General features: G+C 67.2%; 5 protein-coding genes across 14 annotated transcripts; all 5 read left to right on the top strand.

Moving 5' to 3' along the window:
- The first annotated feature begins 385 nt into the window (after window positions 1–385).
- Window positions 386–6,393, top strand: FES (FES proto-oncogene, tyrosine kinase). The gene is made up of 19 exons (XM_051628833.1): window positions 386–440; window positions 1,120–1,371; window positions 1,449–1,622; window positions 1,694–1,790; window positions 1,956–2,139; window positions 2,437–2,574; window positions 2,664–2,783; window positions 2,866–2,988; window positions 3,059–3,245; window positions 3,345–3,422; window positions 3,601–3,810; window positions 4,117–4,239; window positions 4,445–4,498; window positions 4,673–4,791; window positions 4,965–5,059; window positions 5,175–5,298; window positions 5,430–5,587; window positions 5,752–5,874; window positions 6,013–6,393. The coding sequence occupies exons 2-19, from the start codon at window positions 1,147–1,149 to the stop codon at window positions 6,153–6,155; spliced, it is 2,475 nt and encodes an 824-aa protein (XP_051484793.1). The 5' UTR covers window positions 386–440; window positions 1,120–1,146; the 3' UTR covers window positions 6,156–6,393.
- MAN2A2 (mannosidase alpha class 2A member 2) lies at window positions 6,143–14,739 on the top strand. 9 transcript variants are annotated; one of them, XM_051628821.1, is made up of 24 exons: window positions 6,143–6,151; window positions 7,132–7,286; window positions 7,387–7,641; window positions 7,779–7,923; window positions 8,020–8,191; window positions 8,615–8,742; window positions 8,850–9,023; window positions 9,325–9,511; window positions 9,584–9,761; window positions 9,896–10,098; window positions 10,178–10,360; window positions 10,547–10,661; window positions 10,771–10,838; window positions 10,999–11,164; window positions 11,445–11,675; window positions 11,756–11,878; window positions 11,960–12,074; window positions 12,163–12,296; window positions 12,396–12,537; window positions 12,731–12,864; window positions 13,225–13,302; window positions 13,581–13,778; window positions 13,851–13,964; window positions 14,178–14,739. In XM_051628821.1, the coding sequence occupies exons 2-24, from the start codon at window positions 7,155–7,157 to the stop codon at window positions 14,328–14,330; spliced, it is 3,528 nt and encodes a 1,175-aa protein (XP_051484781.1). In that variant the 5' UTR covers window positions 6,143–6,151; window positions 7,132–7,154; the 3' UTR covers window positions 14,331–14,739. The 9 variants fall into 9 exon arrangements, with proteins under 9 accessions (XP_051484781.1, XP_051484785.1, XP_051484783.1 ...); XM_051628825.1 differs by lacking the exon at window positions 6,143–6,151 and adding an exon at window positions 6,642–6,724 and having other exon boundaries at window positions 13,584–13,778; window positions 13,854–13,964; XM_051628823.1 differs by lacking the exon at window positions 6,143–6,151 and adding an exon at window positions 6,642–6,724 and having other exon boundaries at window positions 13,584–13,778.
- A 1,119-nt stretch (window positions 14,740–15,858) lies between these two features.
- Window positions 15,859–17,087, top strand: LOC127388760 (protein shisa-like-1). The gene is made up of 3 exons (XM_051628561.1): window positions 15,859–15,925; window positions 16,574–16,787; window positions 16,883–17,087. The coding sequence occupies exons 1-3, from the start codon at window positions 15,859–15,861 to the stop codon at window positions 17,085–17,087; spliced, it is 486 nt and encodes a 161-aa protein (XP_051484521.1).
- A 242-nt stretch (window positions 17,088–17,329) lies between these two features.
- On the top strand, window positions 17,330–24,111 carry UNC45A (unc-45 myosin chaperone A). Its single transcript, XM_051628830.1, has 20 exons — window positions 17,330–17,364; window positions 17,831–17,989; window positions 18,534–18,570; window positions 18,666–18,841; window positions 18,942–19,034; window positions 19,272–19,439; window positions 19,681–19,849; window positions 20,058–20,228; window positions 20,340–20,511; window positions 20,722–21,022; window positions 21,126–21,220; window positions 21,288–21,429; window positions 21,591–21,731; window positions 21,885–22,012; window positions 22,175–22,241; window positions 22,375–22,488; window positions 22,770–22,885; window positions 22,965–23,082; window positions 23,168–23,323; window positions 23,456–24,111. The coding sequence occupies exons 1-20, from the start codon at window positions 17,353–17,355 to the stop codon at window positions 23,714–23,716; spliced, it is 2,796 nt and encodes a 931-aa protein (XP_051484790.1). The 5' UTR covers window positions 17,330–17,352; the 3' UTR covers window positions 23,717–24,111.
- Window positions 24,112–24,193: 82 nt separating this feature from the next.
- Window positions 24,194–27,961, top strand: RCCD1 (RCC1 domain containing 1). 2 transcript variants are annotated; one of them, XM_051628845.1, is made up of 7 exons: window positions 24,194–24,356; window positions 24,665–25,010; window positions 26,809–26,930; window positions 27,084–27,182; window positions 27,305–27,457; window positions 27,539–27,568; window positions 27,711–27,961. In XM_051628845.1, exons 1-7 carry the CDS (start codon window positions 24,200–24,202, stop codon window positions 27,851–27,853), a joined length of 1,050 nt encoding a protein of 349 aa, XP_051484805.1. In that variant the 5' UTR covers window positions 24,194–24,199; the 3' UTR covers window positions 27,854–27,961. The 2 variants fall into 2 exon arrangements, with proteins under 2 accessions (XP_051484805.1, XP_051484806.1); XM_051628846.1 differs by having other exon boundaries at window positions 27,373–27,457; window positions 27,711–27,806.
- The last annotated feature ends 31 nt before the right edge of the window (window positions 27,962–27,992 follow it).

The following is a 27,992-nucleotide window of genomic DNA, read 5'->3' as shown; positions in this document are numbered from 1 at the left end:
CTGCTCAGAGTCCGGGGGACCCCCAGGCTATCCCCCAGCTCCCTCAGCCTCTCAGGGATGCAGAGAGCTGGGGGACAGGCAGGACCAGGCACAGCTGAAAGGGCTCTGCTGGGTGAAACCCCTGTGGGGATGGGCAGCAGGACATAGCTGGGGTGAAGAGGATCCTGGTGGTCCCAGGCCTTGGTGCGAGGCAGCTGGAGGGCCAGCGGGGCTGAGGGCTGCCCAGGGGCGGCGGAGCCGTGTGCCGGCATTGGCCCCGAGCGTGGGGACTGGCAGGGAGGGGAGGAAGGGCAGGAAATCTCGCAATGGCTGTATGGTCAGCACCGGGTTTCCTGTTCCTCCCCAGGAGCTGGAGCTGCACTAGGTCCAGACTGCGCCAGCCCCAGCCCCGGGAGGACGCCAGCACCAGCCCCACGGCAGAGACCTCGCGGCACACACAGGTTGGAGGGGCCCTGCCCCAGTGGGACACTGGCAGGGATAGGGGACCCCTCTGCAGGACTGGGGGGGTCCCTCTGAGGGGTTGCAGGCTGTGCCAGAGGACATCCTGTCCCAGCACCCTCCGGCTCCTGCTATGCCCTTGTCGTGGGGCAGAGCACACCAGGGCCACGGCTGGGACGAATTTGGCTCCCAAGGGCCATGCCAGAGTCCTGGGTGCTGGGGCACAGCCAGCCTCAGTGCCTTCCTCCATCCCCCTCCTGCCAGCTTCCTCCCTATGCCCTGACCCCGAGAGCCCCCCTGTGCCCAGCTGTCCCTGCTGGTGACCACGCCGATGGGCAGAACAGGGCTAGAGCTGCTGGCGCCCCGGCAGGGATGGGGGACCCTGCCGCGCTGCCCTCGAGGAGCAGCCCCGCGCTCAGCAGGGGTGACGCTGCGGGTTCTGACCCCACGCTTCCTCCTCCCTGGTACCGTCCCCAGGCGCCCCGGCTGCCGCGGGGCTCGGGGTTCCCGACTGCTTTGGATGCGCTTTGCAAGGCAGATGGTGTGGGGCAGCGAGGGCTGTTTCCCCCACCCGGGCACCACGTCCCGGGGACGGGGCGATGAGGCGGGAGGGTGCAGGATGCGCAGGGCCCCGGGGCGGCGCGGGGCGGCAGCCGTGGCTCAGGTTCTGCCGCTCCGCAGCCTCCCCCGGCCCGGGACGGCGGAGCCATGGGCTTCGGCCCCGAGCTGTGGTGCCCGCAGGGGCACAGCGCGCTGCTGCGGCTGCAGGACAGCGAGCTGCGCCTGCTGGAGCTGATGAAGAAGTGGATGTCGCAGCGTGCCAAGAGCGACCGGGAGTACGCGGGGCTGCTGCACCACATGTTCTCCCAGCTGGAGAAGCAGGAGGGCTTCGGGCAGCTCCGCTCCAGTGACCACGGCAGCCAGATCGGGGAGGTAGGGAGGGCTGCGATGTGGGCCCGGTGCAGTGCGGTGCCAGGGGGTTGGCTGTCCCTGACGCCCCTTCCCCGCAGTCCTGGTGGGTGCTGGCAAGCCGGACAGAGACGCTGAGCCAGATCCTGCGGCGGCACGCGGAGGAGCTGTCTGCGGGGCCACTGGCCAAGCTGAGCCTGCTCATCCGTGACAAGCAGCAGCTCCGTAGGGCCTTCAGCGAGCAGTGGCAGCAGCTCAGCCAGGAGTACACCCGGGTATGTGGGGCCTGGGGGACAGTGGGGGCCCCAGCCTGGTGCAGCCCCCCTGACAGCATCCATCCCCCCAGACCACACACCAGGAGATGGAGAAGCTGAAGGCACAGTACCGCAGCTTGGCTCGTGACAGTGCCCAGGCCAAGCGCAAGTACCAGGAGGCCATCAAAGGTGCCTGCCAGCCCAGCCCCTGCCCCATCCCCATCCTGCTGTGTCCCTGACGTGGGACTCCCTCTTGGCCTCATCACTCCCTGTTCCTGCCCCAGCCCTGCCGGCTGTCCATATTCCTTGCTGGGACCAGCAGTGGTGGATGTTTTCCATGGCCTTTCCCCCCAGACAAGGAGCGGGACAAGGCAAAGGAGAAATATGTGCGCAGCCTCTGGAAGCTGTACGCCCTGCACAACCAGTACGTGCTGGCTGTGCAGGCAGCTGCACTGCACCACCACCACCACTACCAGCGGGCACTGCCTACCCTCCACCAGTCCCTCTACAGCCTGCAGCAGGAGATGGTCCTTGTCCTGTAAGAGCTCTGCCTGCCCTGTGTCCCACTGCCTGCCCTGAGTCCCTCTGTGTGCCCCACATCCTGGTGCCCATAACTGGGTACCCCCATGGTGCTCCCTACGCCTGCCAGAGACCCACTGGCCACATGCACCTTCCCTGCCCCATCACCCACAGCCATCATGGTGATGCCTGCAGCTCCACTGGAGATGTGGGGACTGAGGGCACGAGCCAGCAGCATGCGGGGACCAGCCAGCCCAGGCAGCAGTGCCAGGGCAGGGCTGGTGGCCTCAGGGACCCAGTGCCCATGTCCCCACAGGAAGGAGATCCTCGAGGAGTACTACAGCATCAGCAGCCTAGTGCAGGAGGATGTGCTGGCCCTGCACCAGGAAATTGCCAGTGCCATCGAGGCCATTGACCCAGCCACCGAGTACAGCAGCTTTATCCAGACTCACAGGTAGGGCCCCGTGCAGCCACAGCCCCTCTACCGGTGCTGGTTGCCGGCACAGGGCAGGTGGGAGGCAGAGCCATGCTGGGTGTCCACAGGTACGGCTCCGAGGTGCCGCCGGCTGTGTCCTTTGATGAGAGCTTGCTGGACGAGACAGAGAACCTGGCGCCGGGGCAGCTGCAGCTGAACGAACTGACCATCGAGAGTGTCCAGCACTCGTGAGCGGGGCCGGGCCGGGGGCAGGGGCTGCCGCTGCTGGCAGCGCGGCTCCGCGCCCACCGGCCCCCGTGTCTCCGGCAGCCTGACGTCCGTCGAGGAGGAGCTGGCGGCCGCTACCGAGGCTGCGAGCAGCAAGGAGCAGCGGGTGTGGGAGCTGCAGGCAGAGATCAGTGGCGAGGAGCAGGGCCGGAGCCCTGGGCAGCGGTGAGGAGTTGGGGGCAGGGGGATGAGGGGGTGGGGGCCGTGGGGGCTGACGTCCCTGTCCCCTCCTCAGGCTGCACTTGCTGGGCAAGCGGCAGGCGTTGCAGGAGGCTCAGCAGCAGCTCGAGGGCTGCCTCTGCACCCAGACCAAGCTGCAGGCACAGCGGGACCTGTTGGCCGGGAAGCTGGGGGAGCTGGGGGCTGGGGAGCCCCTGCCCGCCCTGCCCCTCCCCGAGGACCGGCTATCTGTCTCCTCCACCGTGAGTCCTGCCCTCTGTGCCAGGCTGGAGCATGGTGGGCTGGGGCATGGTGGGCTGTGGTGGCCCCTTGCCCAGTGCCCAGCTCTCGCCTCTCCCCAGGAGCAGGAGCGGAGCGGGGCCACTGCGCTGGAGACCCTCAAGAACCACATCTCGGGTATCTTCAGCCCCAAGTTCTCGGTGAGTCCATGGGTTCCTCTGGCCATCCTGTCCTCCCGCCCAGCTGCCTTGCCGAGTCCCCCGGATCCCCTACTCTCTCCTTTCCGACAGCCCCCTCCCCTCGGTGCCCCATCCCTTCCAGCCTCTGCTGCGGGCACCGCTGCTGGCCCCGCCGCCGGCTCACCCTGTTTCCATCCAGCTGCCGCCCCCCGTGCCCCTGATCCCGGAGGTGCAGAAGCCGCTGTGCCAGCAGGTCTGGTACCACGGGGCCATCCCGCGCTCGGAGGTGCAGGAGCTGCTGAGCTGCAGCGGGGATTTCCTGGTGCGGGAGAGCCAGGGCAAGCAGGAGTACGTGCTCAGCGTCCTGTGGGACGGGCAGCCCCGGCACTTCATCATCCAGGCTGCCGACGTGAGTGACCGCGGGCGGGCAGGCGGCCGGGGGTGGCCCTGCGGCGGTCCTTGCGGGGCACGGCCCCAGCTCTGTGCCCGCGGGGCCGCGGTGTGTGTGCGGTACGAGTGGTTTGTGCCCGTCCTTGCACGGGGCAGGCGCGGGGGCTGAGCCCGACGCGGTGTGTGTGAACGTCCGCTGGTGAGAGCTCCCCCCACCCGGTGTGCCAGCGTGTCCTGAGCCCTGTGCTGGGCACACCCCTGCACGCCAGCCCTCCTGAGCACGCCCACGTGTGCAGGAAAACCCATCGGCCTCTCCTTCCCGCAGAGCATGTACCGGCTGGAGGGGGAAGGCTTCCCCACCATCCCGCTGCTCATCGAGCACCTCCTGCAGAGCCAGCAGCCCATCACCCGCAAGAGCGGGATCGTCCTGGTCCGGGCTGTGCCCAAGGTGGGGAGAGGGACGAGGAGCACGGGGCAGCCATGTCTGGCCTCTGCCCCGAGTGGCTCCTGCAGCCAGACAGGGTGACTCAGCCCCAGGGGGGGTCCTGGTGGCTGGGGATACCCCTCCAGGTGGTCTGAGTGAGAGCTGCAGGGGCAGGGGGATATGGGCCTGGGGGTGCTGGCTCACAGCTCTCATTGTCTGCCCGCTGCAGGACAAATGGGTGCTCAACCACGAGGATGTGCTGCTGGGGGAGCGCATCGGCCGGGTGAGTTGGGAGGGCTCTGGTCCGTGCCTGTGCAGGCTCTGCGGGCTGAAGCGCAGGGCTGTCCCGTGGGATCTGCAGGAGGAAAGGGCTTTCCCGTGTGTTCTGTGGGAGGGCAGAGGTTGCTTCGGGTCACGCTGTGGCAAGCTGGGCCAGCACACCCATGTCCCTTGGCAGGGTAACTTTGGGGAGGTGTTCAGTGGCCGCCTGCGTGCTGACAACACCCCCGTGGCTGTGAAATCCTGCCGGGAAACCCTCCCCCCGGAACTCAAAGCCAAGTTCCTGCAGGAAGCCAGGTCTGTACAGCTGTCATGCTTGTCCCAGCCTGTCTGTCTGTCCTAAGGACTTGGGGCTGCTCAAACCCATCTGGACTGCAGCATCCTTGTGCTGAGGTCACAACCCCAGGATGGCCAGGCAGAGCATCCTGGAGGTGGTCCCTTGCACATGGTGTCCTTCTTTGCCCCTGCAGGATCCTCAAGCAGTACAACCACCCCAACATCGTCCGGCTGATTGGAGTCTGCACGCAGAAGCAGCCCATTTACATCGTCATGGAGCTGGTGCAGGGTGAGCAGCCGTGTCCTGCAGTTCCCGTGCTGCTGGGGCAGCCAGCGCTTGGCCATGTGAGCTGGCCACGGTGTGCCAGGGCAGCCACCAGCCAGCTCTGCCATCCTGGGTGCAGGCGGAGACTTTCTGAGCTTCCTGCGCAGTGAGGGGCCCCACCTGCGGGTGAAGGACCTGATCAAGATGACGGAAAATGCTGCAGCTGGCATGGAGTACCTGGAGAGCAAGCACTGCATCCACCGGTGAGATCCAGCATGGGCAGGTGCCAGGCAGGGCAGGGTGGACCCCCAACTCTTGCTGCCCCCTGTCTCATGTCAGGCAGAGGCCCCTGGGGATGGTCAGGAGTGCAGCTGATGGCTTTGTGCCCTCCCAGGGACCTGGCCGCTCGCAACTGCCTGGTGACAGAGAAGAATGTCCTGAAGATCAGTGACTTTGGGATGTCGCGGGAGGAGGAGGATGGCATCTATGCCTCCACAGGGGGCATGAAGCAGATCCCTGTCAAGTGGACCGCCCCTGAAGCACTCAATTACGGTATGGAATGGAGCTGGGCGTGGCCCAGCAGCCCCACAGCTCCACAGAAGGGAGCCAGGAGTCCAGGGAGGTGAGACTCCAGGGCATCCCGGCCTTCACCAGCATGGGCAACAGTGCCGTGGGTGTCCCCAGCCACCAGTATCCCTCCTGCCCCGTGTTCCCAGGTCGATACAGCTCTGAGAGCGATGTCTGGAGCTTCGGGATCCTGCTGTGGGAAGCCTTCAGCCTGGGCGCTGTCCCCTACGCCAACCTCAGCAACCAGCAGACGCGAGAGGCCGTGGAGCAGGGTAAGGGGCCCGGCCGGGGTCTGGCTCTTGAGAGTTATGGGCCCAGCACCGTGGGTCTACAACAGAGCTGAGACCACGGGGTGGGGCTTTGGGGGGCGAGGCACCAGTGGCCATGTCCCCGTCCCTGCCATCCCCCAGGCGTCCGACTGGACCCCCCCGAGCAGTGTCCCGAGGAGGTGTACCGCCTGATGCAGCGGTGCTGGGAGTACGACCCCCGCAAGCGGCCCAACTTCAGCACCATCCACCAGGACCTCACCGCCATCCGCAAGAAGCACCGGTGAGGGCGGGCACCGGGCCGAGGGCAGCTCAGGGCAACACCGCGCCCCCGGATCCGTCCTGCCGGCAGCCTCCATCTCTCGGCTGTGTCCCCTGCCCAGCCCAGGACCGGGGACTCCCGCACGCCCCGGGGACGCGGCACCCACAGCTCCTGCCGGGCTTCATCCTCTGTAATAAACAAACGAGCTCTGCAGCACCGCGTCTGGGGGTTACGGGGGCACAGACCCCGGGGGACAGCGGGATGGTTCACAGGAAGAGGGCACACTGGGACCGGGCACACCGGGATGGCACATCGGACAGGTCGCACCGCGACTGGGTTCGCTGGTACCTCGACCCAACACTGACGCCACGGGAATCCCGAACGGGTCGGTCCCGAGCGCCCGGGGGTGCCGGCGGCCGGTGCCGGTCCCGGTGCCGCTCCCGGTGCCCCCCGCAGCGCTGCCCGGTGGAGCCGCCTCCCGGGGCGGGGCCGGGGCGGGGCGGCGAGCGGGGCCTGGCCCATCGCGGCCGCGGCAGCCGGGGGGCCCGGAGCGGGCGATGTGAGGAGCCGGGACGGGCCGCGGAGCCGCCCGGGGTAAGAGCGGAGCGTCCCCGGTCCCCCCGCGCACAGTCCCGGTCTGCCCGGCTCGCTGCGGCCGCCGGGGCCTGCCCCGGTCCCACCCCCCGCCCGGCTTCCCCGGCCCGCGGGGCGGCCCGGGCTGTAAATAAACGGCGCCGGATTAAGCGAAGTAGGACGCGGGGGGGGGGCGAGGAGGAGGGCGGCAGCGGGGGGCAAGGGGTGGGCAGGGGCCGGGGGACCGGGCTGGACTGTGCGACCCCGGGCCCCGCAGGGCTCAGCCCGGGAGGCACCGTCGCCCCCTGTCCCCCCTGTCCCCTCCTGCCCCCCTTGTCCTGCCCTGTCCCCTCCCGGCCCCCGGCCCCCGGCCCCCTGTCGCTGCCCCCGGCTGGCAGTGTCTGTGTCACCGCTGTGCCCTGCTCCAGGTCCGTCCCTGCGGCCCTCCGGGATGAAGCTGAAGAAGCAGGTGACAGTCTGCGGAGCTGCCATCTTCTGCGTGGCCGTCTTCTCCCTCTACCTGATGCTGGACCGGGTGCAGCACGACCCTGCGCGCCACCAGAGCGGGGGCAACTTCCCCCGGGTGAGCGGCGGGGCTGGGGGCGAGCGGGATGGGGCCAGCTGGGGCCCTGCTGCTGTCAGCGGGCACCGGTGACCCTCACCGCGGCATCTGTGTCCCCCAGAGCCAGATCTCGGTGCTGCAGAACCGCATCGAGCAGCTAGAGCAGCTTCTGGAGGAGAACCACGAGATCATCAGCCACATCAAGGACTCGGTGCTGGAGCTGACAGCCCACGCCGAGGGGCAGCCGGCGCTGCCCCCACACACGCCCAATGTCTCCTGGGTGCTGCCCCCCGAGAGTCGCCCCAGCTTCCTCTCCGTCTCCCCACAGGACTGCCAGTTTGCCCTGGGGGGCAAGGGCCAGAGCCCAGACCTGCAGGTGAGGGGCTCTGGGAGGCTTGGGACCTGTCTCTGCCTGCACCAGGGGTCCCTGCTGGGGCGCCCCTAGGGTCCTGGCTCTGCTGCACTGGGGAGTCTCTCAGTCCTGCCCCCTGATCCCTGTCTCCCACCTGGCAGATGCTGGCCATCTACTCCCTGCTGCCCTTCGACAACCAGGACGGCGGGGTGTGGAAGCAGGGCTTCGATATCACCTACGAGCCCAATGAGTGGGACACGGAGCCACTGCAGGTGTTTGTGGTGCCACATTCCCACAACGACCCAGGTGAGAGGGCGGGGAGGCCCTTCCCAGCCCCTGCCGCCCCACACTGCTGGTGGGGAGGGGCTGGACCCCCACAGTGACCCCCGCGCGTGCCGGCAGGCTGGATCAAGACCTTCGACAAGTACTACTACGACCAGACACAGCACATCCTCAACAGCATGGTGCTGAAGATGCAGGAGGACCCGCGCCGGCGCTTCATCTGGTCCGAGATCTCCTTCTTTTCCAAGTGGTGGGACAACATCAGTGCCCAGAAGCGGGCAGCCGTGCGCAGGTAGGGCGGCCTGGCCCGGGTCCCTGCCCTGGGCTTCTTTCTCCCCATGCCCGGGGGGTGGGAAACCTTCTCCTTGCTGTAACCCTGAGTGTGTGAACTCTGCTTCAGGGCTTGAGTGGTGCAAAGGCCAGGGCACCCTCAGGGGTACCTGGAGGGCAGGACAGTGGAGTCTCTCTGGTCAGCCCCCTGCCCCAGGGGGGCTGGAGCTGAAGGACAGAGGGGAGGGCCTGTGTGGGGATGGGCTCTGGTTGGGATCTCAGCAAGTGTGGTGCTGTAGGGGGGGGTCTGTCTGTGTGGAGACAGGGTGGGCAGTGGTGCACAGAGGCTGTGGTGGGACCCAGGTGGCTCCAAGGTGGGGGAGGCTCTGCCATGGCTACAGGGCTCTGCCTGGAGCTCATCACCTCTCGTGTGTCTCCTGTGCAGGCTGGTTGGCAATGGGCAGCTGGAGATGGTGACAGGTGGCTGGGTGATGCCCGATGAGGCCAATTCCCACTACTTTGCCATGATTGACCAGCTGATTGAGGGGCATCAGTGGCTGGAGAAGAACATTGGTGAGAGCTGGTGGGACACGGCACAGGAGGGGGCAGGATGCTGGCAGGGGATCCAGGTACCCCTGTCTCCTGTTCACAGAGGTGCTGATGGCTCTCCGTGTCCCCAGGCGTGACACCCCGCTCGGGCTGGGCTGTCGACCCCTTTGGGCACAGCTCCACCATGCCTTACCTGCTGAAGCGCTCCAACCTGACGGGCATGCTCATCCAGCGCGTGCACTATGCCATCAAGAAGCACTTTGCGGCCACCCAGAACCTGGAGTTCATGTGGAGACAGACCTGGGGTGAGGGGCTGCTGGGGGGTGACCGTGGAGGGGGGCTGTGCCAGGGCAGGTGACAGCAGGGGACAGCTACCAACCGCTTTCTTGTATGTTGGTGAGCTGAGTGCTGGGAGGGAAAACCTCAGGGTGATTCCACAAGCACCGGGGAGGCTGCCGGGCTCTCTGGGCTCTGAGCTGCTGAGCCCACGTGCCAGGTCAGCTCTGCCTCACCAGCCATCCCTGTGCCTGCCTGCTGGGTGTCCCCCTGCTCGGGGAGCAGCAAGGGACAGCGCTTGCTGGTGCTCACCTGTCCTTGGCCCCACAGACCCGGACGCCAGCACCGACATCTTCTGCCACATGATGCCCTTCTACAGCTATGATGTGCCCCACACCTGTGGGCCAGACCCCAAGATCTGCTGCCAGTTCGACTTCAAGCGCCTGCCGGGCGGCCGCATCAACTGCCCGTGGAAGGTGCCTCCCCGAGCCATCACCGACAGCAACGTGGCTGAGCGGTGAGTGCTGCAGGGGCGAGGGCTGAGCCCCAGGCCTGCAGAGCCCGCCTGACAGCCCGGACCCCCCCGCAGGGCCCAGCTGCTGCTGGACCAGTACCGCAAGAAGTCCAAGCTGTACCGCAGCAAGGTGCTGCTGGTGCCCCTGGGAGACGACTTCCGCTACGACAAGCCGCAGGAGTGGGATGCCCAGTTCCTCAACTACCAGCGCCTCTTTGACTTCCTCAACTCCCAGCCCAACCTCCATGTCCAAGTGGGTGTGGGGAGCTCTAGGGGCCTGGGGGAGCAGGGCCCCACACACAGAGCCTAGGCAGTGCGCAGTGCTAGGAGGGTGGGGAGAGCTACAGCGGGTCCCGTCGTACTCAGGGCTGCATGGCCATCCCACAGGTGCAGTTTGGGACACTCTCAGACTACTTTGATGCCCTGTACAAGAGGCTGGGCATCGTGCCAGGGATGAAGCCACCTGGGTTCCCAGTGCTGAGCGGGGATTTCTTCTCCTATGCCGACCGGGAAGATCACTACTGGACCGGCTACTACACCTCCCGGCCCTTCTACAAGAGCCTGGACCGTGTGCTGGAGGCCCATCTCCGGTGAGGGGAAGGTCCCCGGGCAGGGGAGGGCATGGGCAGGGGTTGGGAGGGACTCGTGGTGACCCTTGTCCCTGTGCAGGGGGGCAGAGATCCTGTTCAGCCTGGCCCTCGCCCACGCCCGCCGCGCCGGCGCCGATGGCAAGTACCCGCTCTCGGACTATGCCCTGCTGAGCAACGCGCGCCGCAACCTGGGGCTCTTCCAGCACCACGACGCCATCACCGGCACCGCCAAGGAGGCCGTGGCGGTTGACTACGGAGTCCGGTGTGTGCGAGGGACCAGGGTGCAGCATGGAGGGCCTGTCCCCAGTTGGGTTGCTGGGCATGGGGTTGAGAGTGTGGTTGGGTGTGGGGGTCTATCAGGACCCTCTCCTGGGGGAGGCGGTGGATGCTGGGGGGCCTGGGGCAGGATGGGGGACGGTCGCCATGGCTCACTCTGCCCGTGCCCCAGGCTGCTCCACTCCCTCACCAACCTCAAGCGCGTCATCATCAACGCCGCACATTACCTGGTGCTGGGGAACAAGGAGACGTACCACCATGACCCTGCTGCGCCTTTCCTCGGCATGGTGAGCAGCGCCTGGCACACCGAGCCACGCGGGGCGGCTGCCCCGTGCCCCCAGAGCACAGCTCTGCCCACTCCCTGCACACCCCGTCTCTGACTGCTCCCCTCCCCAGGACGACACACGCCCCGGCCAGGACTCCCTCCCAGAGAAGACAGTGGTCAAACTGGACACGTCGCCACGGTATGGGCTGCCTGCCTTGCTTTCAGGGCTTGGGGGGCCATGGTGGGGTGGTGAGGGGGGACCTGGGGCTCAGGACAGCAGCAGGTGGGTGGTGTGGGGCAGGGGGCACCCGGCCATCAAGGGGTTAGGGTGGCCATGGCCATGTCACCCCACCCTGCAGGTTCCTGGTGGTGTTCAACCCTCTGGAGCAGGAGCGGCTGAGCGTGGTGCCCGTGCTGGTGGACTCTCCGCACGTGCAAGTGCTCTCTGAGGAGGGGCAGCCCCTGCCCGTCCAGCTCAGCGCACACTGGGGCTCTGCCACTGACATGGTGCCTGATGTCTACCAGGTACAGGGTGCCCTGGTGCCACTTCTGTCCCCTGCGGCACAGCCCGTGTGTGCCAGCTCCGCGCGCACTGCCCCGTGGCTATGGCCGGGACACCCTGAGCCCTCCTTGGTGGCAAGAAATGTCCCCGCATCCCACCACCAGCTCCCACTGCTTGCTAACCATGCATGTCCCCCCTCAGCAGACTCCCAGGAGCACCAAGCTGGGGTCTTTGCCCTGCCGACAGCCGGCAGGTCCTGGCTGCCCCCCCGGAGGGGCTGGCTCAGGTCCCTGTGTCCCGCAGGTGTCGGTCCTGGCCCGGCTGCCCGCGCTGGGGCTGCGTGTCCTGCAGCTGCACCGGTCCCTGGACGGCCGGCCCGTGGCCTCCACCCGCCTCTACCTGCATGGCCGGGACGTGTCCGTGCGCAGGCAGGAGCCTGTGCCCCTGCACGTCTTCCCGGCCACCACCGATGACTTCTGCCTGGAGAACCAGCACCTGCGGGCCTGCTTTTCGGGAAGCTCGGGCCTGCTGCAGGTGAGCGCGGGGGCTGAGGGGGCACGAGGGGGTGCCCGGTGCCGGTGTGAGGTGGGGTCACCGCTCTCCTGGCCCCGCAGAGCGTCCGCCGAGCTGGCGAGGAGCGGGAGCAGAGGGTCAGCAGCGAGTTCCTTGTCTACGGCACCAGGACCTCCAAGGACAAGAGCGGAGCCTACCTCTTCCTGCCCGACGGCGAGGCCAAGGTACGGCACTGCCCCTGCGCCGGCTGCACCGTGCCTGTGGCCGCCTGGCAGCCCTGCTGCTGCAGCCCTCCTTCCCCACAGCCCTACGCCCCCAAGGAACCCCCGGTGGTGCGGGTGACCGAGGGACCCCTCTTCTCAGAGGTCGCCAGCTACTACCAGCATGTCCAGACCGTGATGCGGCTCTACAACGTGCCAGGTCGGACAGCATGAGGCGGTGCTGGGGTGGCCGCTGGCCCCGGGGCCATGCTTCCCGTGGGGCCCAGCTCCTCACTGCTTGTCTGCAGGGGTGGAGGGCCTGTCTCTGGACGTGTCTTGCGTGGTGGACATCCGTGACCATGTCAACAAGGAGCTGGCCCTGCGCTTCACCACGGACATTGAGAGTGACGATGCCTTCTTCACCGACCTCAACGGTTTCCAGGTATCCAGCTGCCTGGGGAGGGACAGCAGCGGCCCTGAGGGATGGTGCCCTGGGCACTGCGGGAGCCACCCCCTGCCTCTGACCTTTGCCCCTCGGCAGATCCAGCCCCGCAGGTACCAGAGGAAGCTGCCCCTGCAGGCCAACTTCTACCCCATGCCGGCCATGGCCTACATCCAGGACACGCAGAGCCGCCTGACCCTGCACACAGCCCAGGCCCTGGGGGTCTCCAGCCTCGGCAGCGGTGAGCCAGCCCCCGGGGCCGCTGCAGAGCCGGGCGTGCTGGGGAGGAGGGTGCTGCGGGTGGGCACAGGGTGCCCCAGCCCTGCTGCCCTGGGGGCTGCCCACTGCCCCTGGGCCCCCAGCAGCGTCGGTGCGGAGGGGCCGTGGGGGGCGGCTGGCTGCTCTCACAGCCCTGCGTGGGCCGCTCCCTGCAGGCCAGCTGGAGGTGATCCTGGACCGGCGCCTCATGCAGGACGACAACCGGGGCCTGGGCCAGGGGCTGAAGGACAACAAGCGGACCTGCAACCGGTTCCGTCTCCTGCTGGAGCGCCGCACCACTGCCAGCAAGGTGCGGGGCTGCGAGGCTGCGGGACGGGGCGGGGGCACCGGGCAGCTCACCCCAAGAGCCCAGCCCTGCCGTGTGCCGAGCAGGACCGAGGCGTCCGTGTCCAAACGTGGGCTTTGGGGTGCAGGGTCTACCAGCTGTCATGGGCCATGCCTGGAGGTGATCCTGCTCCAGTAGGGGGGTTGAACTAGATGATCTTCAGTGGTCCCTTCCAACCCAAACAACTCTGTGAATACGTGGAGCAGGGGCCCCAGGGAGGGTGGGATCGTGGAGCAGGGATCGTCCCTGTGGAGCCACGTTGCCCTCGTAATCACCGTGTTCTTGTCCCGTCCCCTTGCTGCATGCGCCGTGTCACCCATTCAGAGCTCCGGCTTCTTTTCCAAACTGACCTCCATGTTTAAAGCCTTGGGCTTCCCTGGAGCCAGGACTGGCAGCCCAGAGGTAACGGCCGGCCTGGCCCTGCTGTCTCTCCCTGTCTCGTGCACTAGCTGCTAGCCACTAGCCTAGCCAGGCCCTGCTGTCTGACCATGGGCTAGCTGGGCTGCCCGCAGGCAGCCACCCTCCCTCTGTGTGTGCTGGGGAGGGGGTCACACCTGGGCGGGGGGTCTTTGGGTGCCCTGTGCTGGCAGGTGCCTGTTCTCTGGGTGCTGCTGGAGGGGCTGCAAAGATGGGAGGTCCCATGGGCCACCACAGCCGGCGCTGACTCTCCTGCTCCCCAGCAGGTACAGGACGGCCACCCCATCAGCTTCCCCTCCCTGCTGAGCCACATCACCTCCATGCACCTGAACGCCGAGGCCCTGGTCATGCCGGTGGCCCAGGAGAAGCCGGTCCCACCAGCCCTGCGCTCCTTTGCGCCCCTTTCCAACACCCTCCCCTGCGACTTCCACATCCTGAACCTGCGGACGCTGCAAGCTGAGGTGAGCTGCGCAGGGGGCAGCGGGACTCCGGGGTCTGTCCCCAGCCCTGCCCCTCACACCCCGGCTCCCCAGCAGGATGACTCCCTGCCCTCAGCCGAGGCAGCCCTAATCCTGCACCGCAAAGGCTTTGACTGCAGCCTGGAGGCCAAGAACCTGGGGTTTAACTGCACCACCAGCCAGGGCAAGGTAGGATCAGGCTGCCACCTGCACCCAGTGCCAGATCAGAGCCAGGCTGGGGGCCCCAGCATGCCTGGTGCCTGTTCCTGTGCTTGTGCCAAGCAGGGATGGAGCCTGGAGGGGCTGCAGGTCCCCCAGCACCAGCACCCCAAGTGGGTTGAGTCCCACTGCACCATGTCCCGTTCACTGCCAGCCCCTCTCCCTCCTCTCCTCTCTCCCCAGCTGGCCCTGGGCAGCCTGTTCCGGGGGCTGGAGCTGGGCTCCCTGCAGCCCACCTCACTGACCTTGATGTACCCACTGAGCATGGCCTCCAACAGCACCAACATCCACCTGGACCCCATGGAAATCTCCACATTCCGCATCCGCCTGGGGTAGTGTCTCCCAGAGGGGGAGAGGAGCAGCGTGGGAGCAGCACCGGCACGGCCAGCAGAGGCTGGGCCAGCGGGCCCGGGCAGGCGGGTGCTGGGCAGGAGGTGCCAGGCTTGCCAAGGCTGCTGCTGTCTAATTTATTAGTCCCGTGTTCTCAGATAGATTTCAGAAGCAAACTACTGTGGCAGGACTGTGCAGGAGCTGCCGGACACTGCCTGGGCATGGAGGGCACGGGCTGGGCTCTGCTTGGTGCCCAGGAGGGTGCCTACCCAGCCTCTGGGGGCAGAGGCCCTGCTGGGCTCCCCCTGACCCGTGGGGCAGCGCATGGGGTGCCGGCAGCCCTGGCCAGGGCAGTGCTGTGAACTGGAGACTGAGCTCATCCGGAGCTTGTAGGAAACACGAGGCTATTTCAGAGGGTCTGTGTCTGTCTGTGGCTCTGGCGGGGAGCAGGGCTTGGGGGGGGGGCTGGGCAGCTCCCCATGGCAGCTCGCTGTGGCCAGGGACCGTTTTGGTGTGAGCCTGGTAGCCTGGTCCTTGCTGGGGCTGCTGGGGGTGAAGGGGCAGGCGCTGGCAGTCACTGAGGACCCCCCAGCCCCCCAGGAACGGGGCCCAGCCCAGCAGGGAGGGGATGGGGGGGTCATTGTCTGCTGTGTCACCCACATGTGACCCCCTAGGGCTGCGGGTGCTCAGGGCTGAGACGTGTGCAGCTGTCAGGAGAGCAGAACCCTGCTCATGTGCACCAGGCTGTGGGGCGCTGCTGTGGGGTGTCCTGGGGCGGTACTGCCTGGGGGGTCCTCAGCTGTGTCCAGCAGGCTGGAGCAGGCTGGCACAGCAGGGTGTGAAGCCCTGGGCTGTGCTCGGGTGCCCAAGGAGCTTGGCTGCCCACCTGTGTTGCCCCAGAGGCTGCGGGAAGGTGCTTCACCAGGAGCATCCTCCCGGTTGCTGTGGGGACCGTGGGGACCGCAGGGGCTGCCACGCCCCTGCCCCCCCTGGGACTAATTAGGGGTGCTGGCAGAGAGGGCTGGCAAGGAGGGGGTGCTGGCTGAGCTCTAGCTCCATCTCCCCTCCAGCGGAGAGGCCACCATGTGCCATGGGCAGCTCTGCTGGGGCTTGGCTAATGGCACGGCTGGCAGGGGGCCAGGCTGCTGGCCCAGGGCTTGCTGGGCTACCGAGGGGCTGTGGCACAGCCCACCTGCCCGCAGCCCCTGGGCCAGGCACCTGCCCCTGCCCCAGCCTGCTCCTTGCCTGTGACACCGGGGTCCCCAGGCACGCCAAGGTGCCCCCTGGGGCTCATGGACCCTCAGTGCCCCTCTGTTGGGGGGGAAGGTGCCCGCGGCCCCGCACTCGCCCCGAGCAGCTCATTAGCGATGCTCCCTCCTCCCGCCCGGTCCCTGCGGAGCGGGCAGCGAGTGCAGGAGGCTCTAATGGCTCCGAGCGGCTCCTGATGGGCCGCGATGGAGGCGGGGGCAGGAGGGGCTGCGGTTTCTGCCTCTGCCACAGCCAGAGCTGCCTCTGCCCGGGGTCGGCCGAGAAGATGCTGGATGGGCTCCTGCTCTGCCTACTCCTCTTCACAGCTCTGTGCCCTGGGCTCTTTATGACAGGTACAGTCCCCCTCCTGCTTCTCCTGCCCCTGGACCCATCCTCCCCATCCCTCTGGGGCTGGGTCCCTTGTGGGCTGCTCCCAGGCTGGGGGTCCATGCTGGGGAGCAGGAATCCACAGTGGGGATGGTGTCCTTGGAGGGGCCAGACAGGTCCCAATGCAGCACATCTGTGGGGTGCAAAGTGCTGTTCCTGGGGGGGGTGGGGATGGGGAGGTGGTTCTGCATGGGGCTTTGGGGCTGGCTGGGGGCCTCTCCCTCCCTATCACACTCCTTGCCTGGGTTTGCCCTTGCCAGGGCGATGGGGAGCACTGGGGGTGACAGCACACATGGGGCCGTGGTCACCAGCAGGTGGTGCCTGGGAGGCTGTGCTCGGCTGGTGCTGCCTGTTTGGCAGGAGCCCACCAAGGAGTCCACACTGGGGGCTGAGCCCACCCCCAGGGCTGAGCCAGGGGCTCCTGTGCTGTGGCGGTGAGACCCCCTGGGTCCAGGGTGTGGGAGGCTCTGCAGTGTCCTGGCCAGGCCCCTGCCAGGGCTGGCAGCCTGTCCCACCGCACTGCACCAGCTGCCAGCTCGCCTTGATGCTTGGTGGCTTCGTGGCACCCAGCTCTGGGGGCTGAGCCCTGGCTAAGTGCCCGCTCCTGGCCACAGCCCTGGGGCAGAACCTGCACCTCTGTGAGGGCTATGCTGGCCCTGACGGCCGCCTCCACCCCGGCTTCTACTGCCCACGGCTGAACGACCCAGCCAGCCACCGCTTCTGCTGCCGTCCCAGCCCCCACGCCTTCAAGTCCTGCTGCTCCCAGGAGGCCCTGGAGGCCCTCACCGGGGTGAACCTCTCCAGCATGGCCAGCCCTGGCCTCCTCCGGTCAGTGTGGCTGCAGGGCTGGGGGGGGGCTGCCGCCATGCCCCTGTGCCAGCGGGGGCCACAGCCACCCCTTCCTAAGGTTCCCCATCCTGCAGGAACCCCCTGGCCCTGCCCTTCGTGGGGCTCTACGGGCTCCTCATCCTCCTCCTCATGGCCGTTGATCTCCTCCACTTCTACCGCACCCGGCACTGCCGCCTCGGCCGCCTCCTGCCCTGCGGACCCCCGGGGGGGGGCCGGCCCTGCTGCCGCCCGCACCGCGGCTCGGGGGGGCTCCCAACAGCCCCTGGCCGGGGCTGCTGAGTGGGGGGTGGGGGCGAGGGGGGGGGATCCGGGGGGTACACGGGAGGGCGGGGGGGCGGGGAGGGTGTCACAGACGGGTGGGGGGTCACACACGAGGTCGCACCCACGAGGTCGCACGTGGCGGCGCCGGCACCGCCGGGCCGCGAGAGGGCGCTGGTGCCTCCCCGGCCCCGCCCCTTCGGCCCCGCCCGTCACGTGGTGCGGCTGGTGGCGTCACGGGTTTCCCAGGTGATGGGCGGTGACGTCACGGGCGCGGCGGGACGCGATGGAGGAGTCGGTGAGAGCGCGGCGGGACGGGGCGGGCTGGCGGGACGGCGCGGGCTGGCGGGCACCGCCGGGCCGGGGCCGGCAGAGGAGGGGACTGCTGGGGCTGGGGGCGACCGCGGAGGGGAGAGGAGCGGTCTGCCGGCACCGAGCGGGCCGGGGAGGAGGCTACCGGGGCCGGGCGTGCGGGGGAGAATAGGACCGGCTCTACCGAGCTGGGGGCTGCCGGGGGTTGCTGGGGCCGGAAGAACCGGGGTGGACCGGGGGCTGCCGGAGCCGGGTTGGGGGCTGCCGGAGCCGGGCGGGCCGGGGAGGGGCGGGCGGCTGCGCTGAGACTGGGCACTGCGTGATGGGGGCCGGGGCCAGCGGGCCCGTGTCCGAGGGGCCTGTCTCGGGCCCATCTCCGGGGCTGTCGCCCGTGGGGGCTCCGGCCCGTGCCCACCCCTCGGCCGCCTGTCCCAGCCGGTGCCCGTCGGCAGGTGACGGCGGGGCAGCTGCGGGCGCAGGGCAACGCGCTCTTCCAGGCCGGGGACCACGCCGCGGCCCTCGCCGCGTACACGCAGGCGCTGAGTCTCTGCGACGACGGGTCGGAGCGCGCCGTGCTGCACCGCAACCGGGCCGCCTGCTACCTGAAACTGGTGAGCGCGGGGTGGCACCGCGGGGCAGGCACGAACCTGCCCGACCGCCCCGGCCACTTCCCCGCGCCTGCGCCGGGAGGGCCCGTCAGTCCCCGGGCAGGGCAGTGTTCATCCCGAGGGAGGACACTGACTGTCTCCTCGGCTCTCCCTTCCCCCTGGCCCTGCCCTGAGCTGCCCGCCGTCCCGGGCGGGCTGTCAAGTGCTCTTGTCCATCTCTAGGCTGCCTTTGTGCTCTGGGGCTGTTCCCCAGGCAGTCACAGTGCCTCTGATGTCCTACCATAGAACTGTCTGGGAGACAAGGGAGGGACTTCAGGGGCTCGGGTGGGCTGGGAGCACTCAAAAACTGTCTGGAGACCCGACAAGGGTCACACTGTTGGCAGGATAGGGTGTCCTGCTGCCCTGGGTCCCTGTCCTTGCCATTTCTACCCTCAAACCCCCCAGCCTTTCCCTTCCTTCCCCCTGCAGTGCCAGTGCTGCCCCTGCCCACCACGGGTAGTGCTGGGCACTGTGTCTGGCTCTTCCGTCTCATGGCTTTTCTGTGCAGGAGGACTACACCAAGGCGGAGGCTGATGCAACCAAAGGTCAGTGGTGGCTGGCAGGGGACCAGCCTCTGTGCCTGGCCTGTCTGGGCAGAGCGGCCTGGGGGGCTTTGCCACAGACCCCCTGCCTGTTGCAGCCATCGAAGCGGACGGGCGGGACGTGAAGGCGCTGTTCCGCCGGAGCCAGGCGCTGCAGCAGCTGGGACGCCTGGACCAGGCTGTGGGTGACCTGCAGCGCTGTGTCAGCCTGGAGCCCCGCAACAAGGCCTTCCAGGAGGCCCTGCGTGCCCTGGGGAGCACCATGCACGAGAAGGTGACGGGGGCAGCACGGGACAGGGGCTGCCGTGCCGCCCTGGGGTGTGCTGGGTGCAGGGAGGTGGAAGGGCTGAGTTGCTCTGTCTGCTCTGTTTCAGATGAAGACCATGTCCTGCACGGACTCAAAGGTGGAGCAGATGTTCCAGATCTTGCTGGATCCTGAAGAAAAGGATGTGGACAAGAAGCAAAAGGTCTGAGCTCTGGGAGCAGAGGGTGGCGGGGTCAGCTGGGAGGTGGGGAGGGTTGGGTCGGTGTTCCCCGTTCGGCACTGCTGGCTGGATGGTGCTGCCCAGGGAGGCCAGGCCTCCTGTACCTCCCCAGGGGGTGGGAGTGCCTGGGGCAGCCCTGGCTGCTGCTGCAGAGCTTCCTGTGCAGGGTGGGCTGCGTTCTGCTGGGCAGGTGACCCAGGCACTGCCCTCCTTCTCCAGGCTGCACAGAACCTGATCGTGCTGGCTCGGGAGGAGGCTGGAGCAGAGAAGATCTTCCAAAGCGACGGCGTGCGGCTGCTGGCACAGCTGCTGGACACGGCGAAGGCTGACCTGATGCTGGCAGCCCTGCGCACCCTGGTGGGGCTGTGCTCCGGCCACCGCTCACGGGTGGGTCCTGCTGTCGCCCGGCTCTCCCACGGGACAGGGTCTGGTCCAGGGAAACCGATGCTGGGCTGCAGAGGCGTGGGGCAGAGTGTGTTGCTGGCCTTGGCTGGCTGCAGCCCGGCTGGGCAGAGCAGCTTGGAGCTGAGTTTGCAAGAGCCTCATGACAGGGAACATCCTGATGAGGGGCTGGGGAGTGCCAGGGCTTCCCTGGTGCCTCCAGCAGACGGCTGTGCCTGTACCCCAGACCACGGCCATCCTGGCGGAGCTGGGGGCCCCGCGTCTCTCGGCGGTGCTGGGTGTGGAGCACGAGCAGGTTTCCCTGGCAGCCTGCAACCTCCTGCACACTGTGTTTGAGTCCCTGAAGGAGGGGCTGCAGAAGGACTTCCGTGGCAAGGAGGACGCCGTGGTGCTGGGTGAGTGCCCTGGGGCGGGCAGGGCTGAGCTGCAGTGAGTTCTGCTCCCACAGCCCACCCACTGCCTGCCCCAGAGCTGGGTGGTCCAGGGTTGTCACAGGGTGAGCAGGGAGGCAGCAGCCCCTGGTCATGGCAGCATCTACTGACCGCAGTGGAGGTGAGGCCACTGCCCAGGGCACTAATTGCTGGGTACTGGCTCTTCTGGAAGATACTTCAAAAGACCTGAAACTACTGATCAAGCACCTCCTGGAGCTGCTGGAGCTGGAAGGGGCCTCTGCCCATGGCCGCGACAACGCGCTCAACCTGCTCATCAAGGTGGTGCCCAGGAAGTCACCAAAGGAGACCAGCAACAGCCTGAGCCTCTGGGTGATTGACCAAGGTGAGCAGGACAGCCCGTGGTGTCCCGCTGGGGCATCTGCCTCAGGGTGCCACACCTCAGCTCCCCTATGCACTCCATATTGCTCTTCACCGGATCTCCATGTCCTCCTAGGCCTGAAGAAGATCCTGGAGGTGGGCAGTACAGTGTGTGGCACCCCGGGCAGCCTGCCCGTGACAGAGAACAGCCGGATGAGCGCCTCAGTCCTGCTCAGCAAGCTGTACGATGACCTGAAGTGTGATGCTGAGAGGGAGAACTTCCACCACTTGTGTGAGGACTACGTGAGGTGAGGCCAGGTGCTCCTGGGGACGTTGGTCTTGGTCTGGTACAGCCAGCACTCATCTGGGGAAGTTGCAGCCTCCCCTGTCTGCAGAGCTTTTTGCTCTTGGTGATAAAAGCAGTTTGCAGACCCTCTGGAGACCTGCCGTGCCGGGGTGCAGCAGGCGGGGCTGTTGGTGGGAGCAGCCATCTCCTTCTGGGTGGTCTTCCCTTGCAGGAGCTGGTTCGAGGGGCAGGAGCTGTCCGGGAAGCTGCGAGCCATCCAGGCGGTGTCCTGCCTGCTGCAGGGCCCCTCGGACGCTGGGAACAGGGTTCTGGAGCTGGAGGGGATCATGGACAGCGTGCTGTCCCTCTGCGCCTCAGTGCGGGAGGCGCACCAGCTGGTGGCGGTGGAGGCGCTGATCCACGCGGCCGACAAGGCCAAGCGCGCGTCTTTCATCACGGCCAACGGCGTCACCCTGCTGAAGGACATCTACAAGCACAGCGACAGGGACAGCATCCGCATCCGCGCCCTGGTGGTGAGCTGGGGGGGTGGCCGTGGGTCCCCGGTGCTGTCTCCTCCCTGCTGGGGGTGCTCAGGGTGACTGTGGCTGTCCCTGCCCTGACGCTGCTCCCGTGCAGGGGCTCTGCAAGCTGGGCTCCGCTGGAGGCACCGACTTCAGCATGAAGCAGTTTGCCGAGGGCTCCACCATGAAGCTGGCCAAGCAGTGCCGCAAGTGGGTGCTGGTGGGGGGGTGTGGGCAGGGTGCCCCCCGCAGCCGGGCTCACCCGCCCCTCTCCCAGGTGGCTCTGCAATGAGGCCATCGACGCGGGCACGCGGCGTTGGGCTGTGGAGGGCCTGGCCTACCTCACCTTTGACGCAGACGTCAAGGAGGAGTTTGTGGAGGACAAGGCAGCCATGCAGGCCATGTTCCATCTGGCCAAGGTGGGTGCTGAGTCCTGCGGTGGGCACAGGGGCATTGGGGAGACCTGCTGGGGGGGTTGTGAGGCTCATGCTGCAGGGCTGGGGGCTGTGGACAGGGCTGGTGGTGCTGGGTGGGCTGTCCTCTCCATCCTGGGTGCAATGGTGTCCCATTCTCACTGCAGTCAGAGGACAGGAGTGTGCTCTACGCCGTCGCCTCCACGCTCGTGAATTGCACCAACAGCTACGACCACGAGGAGCCAGACCCCCAGATGCTGGAGCTGGCCAAGTATGCCAAGCAGCACATTCCCGAGCAGCACCCCAAGGTGAGGGGGCTCGGTTGTCCCTGGGAGCCACCGGGAGAGCACATGGGTGGGCAGGGCCCAGGGGGTCCTTGGGACCCTTGGGAGTGAGGTTGGTGATGTGGCAATGGGTGGCTGGTGCCACCAAGCCGAGCAGTGACCTTGTCCCTGAGACAGGACAAGCCAGACTTCGTGAGGCGCCGTGTGCGGAAGCTGCTGGCGGCAGGGGTGGTGTCTGCCCTGTCCTGCATGGTGAGGAGCGAGAACCCGGCGCTCACCAGCTCCTGCCGGGAGCTGATCTCCAGGTACGGGTGTGCCAGGAGGGAGCAGGGCTGACGGCCAGCCTGGGTGCACGGCAGCTCCCAGGAGGAGAAGGGGGACGTCGGGAGCCGGGTGCAACCTGCTGCGTGTGTCTGGGTGTGGTTGGGATGTGCTGTGGCAGGTCCCCAGCTCTGCCTTGTCCCTAGGGTGTTCCTGGCGCTGGTTGATGAGGCAGAGGACCGGGGCGGTGTGGTTGCACAGGGAGGAGGCAAGGTGAGGGGACTGTGCCACACTGGGGGGCTCGAGGGGTGGCTGTGACTGGGCAGGGACCATGCCAGCTCCCTCCCACATGAACCTTGGGGAAACAGGGGCTGCTGTGACCCAGCTGCTGTGTCTGTGGCTGCAGGCTCTCATCCCACTGTCTCTGGAGGGCACTGAGGTGGGGCAGACCAAGGCAGCCCAGGCCCTGGCAAAGATCACCATCACCTCCAACCCAGAGATGGCCTTCCCTGGAGAGCGGGTGAGTGTCACCTTCGTGGGCTGAGGGACAGGGCCCCACATAGGCAGCTGGGCCTGGCCTGGGAGCCCCCAGCCTGTGCCTGCTCTGGCTGTGCAGCATGAGGAGGCGCTGCCCTGGCAGGGGCTGCCTCTGGCTCTGTCCACCATCTGGGACAGGGTGGGCTTCAGCTCCTTCTCGCCCACCAGGAAAGGCCTTGGCAGCCCCGGGGCTGAAGTCCAAGGGGCACAGAGCCCCTTCTGCCCCTTGCTCAGGCTTTTAGCCCTGCCCTGCTGTGCCCACAGATATACGAGGTGGTCCGTCCCCTGGTGAGCCTTCTGCACCTTCAGCGCACGGGCCTGGAGAACTTTGAGGGGCTGATGGCATTAACCAACCTGGCTGGCATCAGTGAGAGGCTGCGGTAGGGGCTTGCCTGGGCAGGGGTCTCTGTCTTTTCCCACTGGGGTGCTGCCCTGCCCCTCACACAAGCCCTGCTGCAGGCAGAAGATCCTGAAGGAGAAGGCCGTGCCCATGATCGAGGGTTACATGTTTGAGGAGCACGAGCTGATCCGGCTGGCTGCCACAGAGTGCATGTGCAACATGGCCATGAGCAAAGAGGTGAGGACTGGGCTGGGGGTCTGCGCGGGGCTGCCGGCCCCCACACCCCCCCAGCTCCCCCACCTCCTCCTCCTCCCCCCTGCAGGTGCAGGAGCTGTTCCTGGCTGAGGGCAGTGACCGGCTGAAGCTGCTGGTGCTGTACAGCGGGGAGGAGGATGAGAAGCTGCGGCGGGCAGCCTCGGGGACCCTGGCCATGCTGACTGCCCTGCACCCCCCCATCTGCAAGCGGATCCCCCAGGTGGTGAGTACCCAGTGGTGGGCTGGGGGCACCTGGGAACCCCTGGGACAGCACCCAGCATCCCCTGTTCCTTTCCCTGATGTCCTGGAGCTATGTCCCAGTGCAGTGCTGAGGGTGGCCCCGCTCCCCCCACAGACAGTGCACTGGCTGGAGATCCTGCAGGCCCTGCTGCTGAGCCCCAGTGTCGAGCTGCAGCACCGCGGGGCTGTGGTGGTGATGAACATGATGGCGGCCGAGCGGGAGGTGGCCGAGCAGCTCATGGCCAGCGAGATGCTGGAGATCCTCTCCGTGCTTGCCAAGGACAAGGACAAGCCCCGCGTGGCCCAGGCTGCCAAGGAGAGCCTGGCACAGGCCGTGGCTTATGGCCTCATCAAGCCCAACCCCAGCCAGGAGTGAGGGCCAGGCCGGGCACTGCCTGCACACGCTGCTCTGGGCTGGTGCTCACGCGCTGCTGGGGGATCCGGCCAGGATCACAGAGTCCCAGACTGGTTTGGGTTAGAAGTCACCCTAAAGACCATCCAGTTCCAACCCCTGCAGGGTCAGGGACACCTTCCACTAGACCAGGTTGCTCCAAGCCCCATCCAACCAGCTGGGCTCCTGGTTGCCCCCAGGAGCTGTCTCGCTGCTGCTGCCGTGGGGCCTCGTGTGCTTGGGGCACCCGGTGCCCTGGCGGGGATGGGACGCGCTGCTGCCTCTGCCACCGACTGCCTTAACCGGGAGGGCTGGCCCGGGCTCCGGTGCGGCGCTGAGCCCGCCCGGTGACACCGCACTAAAGCTGCTCTTGGACCACGGCCCCGCCTCTGTCCGTTTTTCCGTGCCCCCCGCCCCGCCCAGCGCCGCCTCCGGTAACGGCCCCGCCCCGGCCCCGCCCCTCCCGCCATGGCGGCCCCGTGCCGGTCGTGGCTCGTGTTCGGCTTCAGCCCCGAGGAGGCCGCGGGGGAAGCGGCGCCGGGCCCGGGCCCGCGGCGGCTGGAGCCCGGGGCCGAGCGGATCCGCCGCGTCTGGCCCTCCTGGAGCTACGTGGTGGTGGAGACCGGTGAGCTCTGCCCCCCAACTCCCAGCGCTGCCGGTTCCTCCGGGATTCTCCCCTCCCCAAGCCCATCCCCGGGATGTCTCCGTTCCCCTGGGATGGTCCCGCCGGGATGTCCCTGTCCCTCGGGATGCTCCGTCCCCCGCCCTGGGTTCTCTCCCGCCCCATCCCCGGGGTGCTCTGACCCCCTCCCAGCGCTGCCGGTTCCCCCGGGATATCTTTCCCCACCCAGCCCCCCGGGATTCTCCGTCCCCCCGGCGTGTCCCCGTCTCCCTGGGTACCCCCTTTCCCCGTGGCTGACGGGCCCGCTGCAGATGCGGGTCTGGAGCTGCGGAGCGCGGGGCTGCGGCGGCGGTTGCGGGGCTGGACCGAGGCGCTGCCCTCCGAGACCCACCTGGTGCTGCGGGGGGCGACGGCGGCGCGGGCCTGGCCGCGGGGGGGGCTGCGGAGACCCCCCGTCTGGAGCCGGGCGCTGCCGCCGGGGCCCCACCGCCCCCCGCCGCTGCCGCTGCTCCCCGACGGCTTCGTCCGCCCGCGCCCGCCCTTCTTCGCCCCCCTGGCCCTGCCCGCGGGGGTGCGGGCCCGCCGGGTGGTCCTGGGCCACGAGCACGCCCTGGCACTCGCCACCAGCGGGGAGGTCTATGCCTGGGGCGGCGGCAGGTGAGCCCACGGGGGGCACGGGTCCGGGGGTGCGGGGGAGGTTGCGCCCGCCCCGCAGAAGGGGTGTGACAGGGTGGGTGCACAGGGGAGATGTGGGGCACAGAGGGGAGCAGGAGGGGTGTGTGTGGGGTTACAGGGTGTGGGATGGGCATGGCAGGGATAGGGGAGTGCAGGGAACGGATACGGGGCGTGGGAAGGGGATGGGGTGCTTATAGGGGAGAAGGGAGAGGGTACAGAGTGTGGGAAGGGGATGAGGGGGATATGGGGTTGTAGGGAGAGGGTACAAGGTGTGGGAACGGGATGGGGGGATATTGGGGTGCAGGGAGAGGATATGGGCTGTGGGAAGTGGATGGGGGGATATGGGGGTGCAGGAAGAGGGTACAGGGGGTGTAGGGAGGAGTTATAGTGTGTGGGAAAGGGATGGGGGTAAATGGGGATGTAGGGAGGAGGTACAAGGTGTGGGAAGGGGTTGGGATATGGGGGTGCAAGGAAGGGGTACAGGGTGTGGGAAGGGGATGGGCGGGATATGGGAGTGCAGGGAAGGGCTACGGGCTGTGGGAAGGGGATGGAGTGGTTATAGGGGAGAAGGGAGAGGGTACAGAGTGTGGGAAGGGGATGGGGGTGTAGGGAGGAGGTACAGGGTGTGGGAAGGGGTTGGGAGTAAATGGGGATGCAGGGAATGGGTACAAGTTATGGGAAAGGGATGGGGGGATATGGGGGTGCAGAAAATGGTTACAGGATGGGGGAGATATGGGGGTGCAGAGAAGTGCAAGGCGTGTGCAGGGAGGGCTTACACGGTGTATGAATGGGATGGGGGTGTGGGGGGGCACAGTGGGGTGCAGCAGAAGTTGGGGGATGGCTGCAGGCTCAGTGAGTCAGGGGGCTGTGGGAGGAGAGGGTGTTATGGACTCGAGGGGGGTGATGTGGGTGCTGGGGCCCAGAGGGAATGAGGGATGAGAGGGGGTACAAAAGGGACACTGGGAGGATGAGGGGGATTTGGGATGCAGGGGGTAGTGGGGCTCACCTCAGGGGCTGAGCCCCCCCCTTCCATTATCTCACAGGCTTGAGGTAAACTGGTCCAAGTTTCTGTAGTGGTGATTGATTAGTAAAGACGGTAAAATAAACTGATAAAGTAAATTGACTGACTGGTGAACACACCACTGATTACTTCATGGTGTTTCACATAATTAGTGAGCTACAATTAATAACTATTAAGTAATCTTGATTACATACAGCTGCCATTGAGTCTTCCCCTCCCTCACCTTCCCACCCTGCTTGGTGCTGGGGAGGGGGAGGCTGTGGGAGCTCAGGGGTACAGGGGTGGGGACAGAGGTACTGAGGTGCAAGCCCATCCCCTCTTACCCTCCTGCAGACCTGGTGTTTGTTCTCACTGGGATTCGGGCAGGTGATGGAGGGGCAGCCACGCACCTGCTGAGGCAGTTGGTCCATCAGCTCAGCACAAACTTCTTCCCATGGGGAGGGGTCACAGTGGGCACCATGTCTGTGCCCTGCCTCAGCCCCACCCAGCTGCTCCACACCAGAGCTTGTTCAGCTCTGGCTTCTGCTCCTCCAACACGTCACCAAGGCACCCACCTGCCACTGGAGAGCCCTTTGCATCTGAGATCTACTCCCACCCCGGGGTGGTCCCTGTGTCCCCCTTGGTTGGCACATGGCCCTCGAGGGGAGTCCTGGAGGTTCTGGTTGGCAGCAGCAGCTGGAAGGGCTCAGTCAGGATGGGCAGGGGGGGATGAAGGCTGAGGGGTGCAGGGGGTGTCTGTCTGTCTGTGTCTCCCCGCAGGCACGGGCAGCTCGGCCATGGGACGCTGGAGTCGGCGCAGCAGCCGCGGCTGGTGGAGGCGCTGGCCGGCCTGCGGATGGCGGCGGTGGCAGCGGGGGGGTGGCACTCGGCCAGTGTCAGTGGTGAGGGACTGAGCAGGGCACAGGGGCCCCCCTATCCCTGGTGCCCAGAGCCCAGCACAGTGCTGGTGCCCTGGCACACCCCACGCTGCTGCTGACAGGGGGTTCAGGGCTGAGCTCTTATTGGGGCTGCCCCTGATGCCCCCCAACCCACAGAGGCAGGAGACCTGTACATGTGGGGCTGGAATGAGTCAGGGCAGCTGGCTCTGCCCTCCAAAGCGCTGGCGGAGGAGCGGGCGCAGTCCGAGGACACAGGTGCGGGTAGCAGTGCTGCTGGTGGGGCTGCAGTGGTGGCAGTGCCATTGGCCTGGGGCCATGGGGTCCCAGCCTGGCAGTGCCCGGTGGCTGTGGGGGGCTGAGGGTCAGATCGTCCCCAGGGGACCCCCTGCCACCACCCCCCCAGGAGCAGCGGGCGGCTGAGGACGGCGCATTCATTGCCATCCAGGCGTTCCCGGCGCTGCTGGATCTGCCGCAGGACCTGGAGGTCAGCAGGGTCAGCTGCGGCTCCCGGCACACGGCTGTTGTCACACGTGAGTGCCCCGTGGGGGTGGCACCCGCCTGGGGGTGGGGGGCAGGGCTCCCCGGGGCTGATGGTGCTGTCCCCTTGGCAGGAGGTGGCGAGCTCTACACCTGGGGCTGGGGTAAGTGACGCCACTGCTCTGTGACTTGGGCAAAGGTTTATCACTCCCCTGGGTTCCAGGCTGGAGCCCCTTGTACAGGGGTGCTCCGCCCCAAAAAAGGGACCCACGGGGACATGCTGTGGCACGACTCTGGTGTCTGCAGGTAAATATGGGCAGCTGGGACACGGGGACAACGTCAGCTCCGACCGCCCGCGCCGTGTCGAGCACCTGGTGGCTGAGGGGCTGCGAGCAGAGGAGGTGGTGTGTGGGCCCTGGACCACCTATGTCTGTGTGTTGGGGCCGTGAGGGACCCTCTGCCCCTCCAGCCTGGGCCCTGCTGGGTGGCAGCTGCTCAAGTGATAAAGATGACAAGGGAAGGACTGAACAACTTTATTACATCTATTTTTCTATAAAGGTTGTGGTGGTGCTTTGTGCTGTACAAAAA

This window comes from Apus apus, chromosome 10 (genome assembly GCF_020740795.1).
Source record: "Apus apus isolate bApuApu2 chromosome 10, bApuApu2.pri.cur, whole genome shotgun sequence".
NCBI classification, from domain to species: Eukaryota; Metazoa; Chordata; class Aves; order Apodiformes; family Apodidae; genus Apus; species Apus apus.
The sequence above is the reverse complement of the archived record's forward strand: the minus strand, read 5'-3'. Positions and strand labels throughout refer to the sequence as shown.